Source organism: Cibotium barometz, chromosome 5 (genome assembly GCF_041138505.1).
Source record: "Cibotium barometz isolate CiBa-2024 chromosome 5, ASM4113850v1, whole genome shotgun sequence".
NCBI classification, from domain to species: domain Eukaryota; kingdom Viridiplantae; phylum Streptophyta; class Polypodiopsida; order Cyatheales; family Cibotiaceae; genus Cibotium; species Cibotium barometz.
In genome coordinates, this window is record NC_141050.1 from 35,765,472 (window position 1) to 35,769,732 (window position 4,261).

At 45.4% G+C, this 4,261-nt stretch overlaps 1 protein-coding gene across 1 annotated transcript; it reads right to left on the reverse strand.

Moving 5' to 3' along the window:
• Positions 1-1,304: 1,304 nt before the first annotated feature.
• On the reverse strand, positions 1,305-3,459 carry LOC147638419 (putative L-type lectin-domain containing receptor kinase S.5). Its single transcript, XM_086798344.1, has one exon. It carries the CDS (start codon positions 3,447-3,449, stop codon positions 1,362-1,364), a length of 2,088 nt encoding a protein of 695 aa, XP_086654470.1. The 5' UTR covers positions 3,450-3,459; the 3' UTR covers positions 1,305-1,361.
• Positions 3,460-4,261: the final 802 nt, after the last annotated feature.

The window sequence follows — 4,261 nt, forward strand, 5'->3', positions numbered from 1 at the left end:
GTTGCTTACTTGATGCAGTCTTTTCTAACCAAGGACTTGTTTGAAACTTGGACATAATGTAGCAGTGAGATAGAATGGAGGTATAATTTCTTTCTGAACTTTTCAAGTTATTTTCATATTGTGCTTATATTGCTAGCAAGCCTACTCATGTGTGAGAGAGGCTTTTCTAAACAAAATAGGATCAAGAGTAAGGCAAGAGCTTCACTTAATTTAAGCACACTAGACAAGCTTATGTTTATATCTCTTTCAATGGAGCAAGGCCATGATAAGATGTGGATCTTTGAATAAGCAATGAAGGTGAGAAGACCTGGAAGATTAGTCAAGGAGATCTTTTGATGATTAGTACTTCAAAATATCTTAGTCATGATGGGAATACATTTTTGTTAAGTTGACTATTTGATATGTATGCTTTTAAAGAAACCATATATGCTAATCAAAAAAACATATTTTGCTTGAAGAACTCTTTTGTAATCAATTTAAAACAATTGTTATGCCTCCTCTTTTGATTTTAAATGTCTACATTTTTAAAATTTGACAATATGTAAAAATATTTGTATATTTTTTATTGTGATAATTCTAAAATGGAATCCAAACAATAAATTTAGAATTATTATTGAACATTCAGTCACATGATATTGACAATGCCATAGAATGCCAATGTAGTAGAATGTAGAAGGACACTTCCTTCAAAAAGGCAAGCAAGATTTTTGGCCTTCTTTACCAGAAAGGTGATAGTGGATTTGCTCTTCGTAAAAAAATGAAGTGCTACCCTTCAAAAATGAGCCTCGACTAGGAGTGCTTAGTTCAGAAGGAGAAGTCAGACGCCTGAGATGGAAAAGAGGGACAGAACGCTAGAGGGTGAGGCGTCGAAGGGAAGGAGGGGAGGAGAAAGGAGACACATGAGGAGGAGAGAGCTTGGACGACTTGGCGGATGGCTCCCTCTAGCTCCACTAGGTGAAAATACCGCAATAAAAGGTGTCTTAAGACCTCATAATTGGCCTTTTATAGTGTATTTTAGGGCCCTAAACCATAGGCTGGCTTTGTCTAGGATGAATATTATAAACTTGATAAATCTTTCCCATGGCTTTATAAAATTGAATGACGCTAAATCTTAGATTTATAACACGTAGGCAAAATGATGAAGCGAGACGGTGAAGCACCTTACAATAGGATGGGTAGGTGAAACCATATTAACCCGCGAAGAAGTGGTTAATAGACAAGCCATGCAGTAGACAAATCTCATGTTTCTACAGGTACAAAGTATTATTATTATTTGTTTAACACGACCTCTGATGACACAGTAATTAAATCTTTTAGTATGTCCTTTTATTGATATAAGGAAAAAAATATTGAGTAATATTTTACCTTTCAAATGAAAAAATAGGGTCGCCCTTCAAATTTGAGGCCTGATCGGATACAAGCTCAGTTGAGAAGGATAAGTTCGACGCCTGAGATGGAAGAGAGGGACGGAAAGCTAGAGGCCGAGGCGTAGAAGGGTAGGAGGGGAGGGGAAAGGAGACACATGAGGAGGAGAGAGCTTGGACGACTAGGCGGATGGAGGGGCGGGAGAGCGGATCCAGGTGGCAGCATGCTAGGCCCAGCATGAGGACAAGCTCCATCTCCTTCGCATCATATGAAGCAAGGCGTTTGTCCGCTGCCTCTACTAGGCAGCCCTCCTGGTGGAGCGCCCACAGCGAGCGCAGTACCTCAGTTGAAAGGGGGCGCCCAATCGCCAGCTCTACCGCCACCGCCCCAAAGCTATATAAGTCAGACTCTTTGGTCACCATCCCTGTCTGCACGCATTCGGGCGCCATGTACCCTGGTGTGCCGGCGATTGTTCTGGTCTCTGCGGCGTCGCTGCCATTACCGCCCTCGATCAACCTTGCCAAGCCAAAATCGCCCAGTCTAGCATTGAAGTCAGCGTCTAACATCAAGTTACTGGGCTTGATATCTCTGTGAACTACAACCATCTCCCACTCTTCATGCAGGTAGAGCAGCCCAGCAGCCAACCCCTTGAGGACATGGTACCTCTTCTCCCACTCCAGCAACTTATGTCCGCCTTCACTTTTGAGCCACTTGTCCAGGCTTCCGTTGGGCATGTATTCGGACACCAACAGCAGCTTCCCTCTCCGGCGGTCGTGGCACCACCCCACAAGCTGCACCAGGTTCTTGTGCCGTAATCTTCCTATGATGGTCACCTCTGCTATGAACTCCCGCTCGCCCTGCTTCGACCGCTGCGATAGGCATTTCACGGCCACTGCAGACTTATCTGATGGCAATGCCCCCCTGTAGACCGCGCCGAAGCCACCTTCTCCCAGAAGACAATCGGCGCTGAAGCCGTTAGTGGCTTTCCTCAGCTCCCTGTAGGTGAACTTGCGGGGACCGTAGTTTAGATTGGCCCAATTCTGCAAGAGATCAGATCTCCTCCTCTTTCTTGCCACCAGGGTAAGCACAGTCACAAGTAGAAAACCTATCAGGGCTACGCCGCCGACGATCAACCCGGCAAGAAGGGCACCGCTTATAGCGGGGGAGACGGGGAGTCCCGCAGAAGTGAAATTCCACTTGAGAACACAGTGGGTTTCTAAAGCACTCCCGGTAGAAGCTGAGAAACCCACAAAGATCATTTCTGGGAGATGCTGGCGAAGGTTGATTTGGAACTGAGAGATCACTGGGCGGACTGGCTTGGGTCCTTCATTAGCTAGGTACACATCAAGCATTTGGCCATGTCCGTCGTAGTCGATCCAGACGCTAGTATTGGTGTCCGTGCTTGTGACGTTGCGGTCGAGGAAGACATTGTGAGGGGTGAGAGATTCGTTAAGGATGGAAACTATGCTGCTGATGTCGATGCCCACATGATTACTATCCGGATCAAAGATGTCCTTGAAGGTATCGAATTCTACCGCCACAAGCATGCTATCGGCGCCTCCGCCAGGAGTTGCATTAAGGCTCTCATTGAAGAGACCAAGCCACTTCCCGTAGCCGTTGTCAACCTGTGTTTCGTTCGCCCTATGCGAGCTCAAGAAAAATGCCATGCCGCCGCCGGTGGTGGCGACACCACCGTTCCCTATTGGCCCCATGTTCAGCAGAAAGGAGGTGTTGAACGATGCTGTGTAGTTGTATTTGGGATCCCAAATCCGCAGAGATTTGTAGTATGTGATTTGTCCAGAGGTGTTGTAGACTGCCGTGGAGCCCAAGCCCGTGTCGTAGGTCACCTGCAGTGCACCAAGCTGAGTACCAGAGCTATTTGCAGAGAAGTCCAAAGACGGGATGTCGCTTTGTGAGAAACTGTCGAAAGAGAAGGTGAGGCCTTGCGACCGGCAGCTGGCGAGGCAAGACAGCCAGAGAATAAGAAAGAACGTTAATGATTGGCGCAGGAAGGAGCTGAGGGCAGGCGGGGTAGCCATTAAAGATGACAGGAGCGAGCTGAAGCCAACAGGCGGAGTAGCCATTAGAGGTGCGAAGCGTACATGGCTTCCTCGTGGAACGTGGAAGGAGCGACTTTTGTAGAACGTGGAAGGAGGGAGGGAGGTTTCCTAAGCTGGGCTAGGGTGTGAAAGTCTTCCTCACACGTGCGCGCTTTCTCACTTCCGGTTCGACGGAGTCTTCCTTACGTGCACGACGTCCCATTATCTCTCAACCTCGGTCTCTAAAATTTGAAGCCTTCAAGCCCTACAGAGAAGGCTTTAGGGAAGGCCTCTTAAAAAACAAATAAGACCACTATTTTGAAGCCTTCAAGCCTTCAAGCCCTACAGAGAAGGCTTTAGAGAAGGCCTCTTAAAAAACAAATAAGACCACTATTTTGAAAGAAAAAAAAGCTAAATTTTACAAGAAATATATACATATTTATTTAAATTTTGAAGGTCAAGCTAGTTTTATGGCCTTCAAATTGAAGGGTAAGGTAGGCCTCAAAATTTCAGCCATGATCCAGGCCTTTCTCATTCACCAGTCACTCAGTGTAGCACTAAGTCTCATTCACCAATCACTCAGTGTAGCACTAAGTATCTTTACATTGCCTTCAAACAACCACAAAAGTTAGAACACTCTTTACAATGCCTTGAACAACTATCTTGCATATCACTATTACTTTTCTTTGGAAAAGAAAGGAACGTAAATCTTTCATCTCATCATGTTATCTTAATCTTATAAATAGTAAATTCACCATCATCACATTATGGCTTTTAATGGCTCCTTTTTGGCTACTTACTAGGAATGATAGTTTCTCTTTGATTAAGCTACACATGCTCGATTCTAAAACTTAGGT

Bases quoted from the DNA above. Each gene is read 5' to 3' on its own strand.
- LOC147638419 (XM_086798344.1), bottom strand. From the start codon at position 3,449: ATGGCTACTCCGCCTGTTGGCTTCAGCTCGCTCCTGTCATCTTTAATG.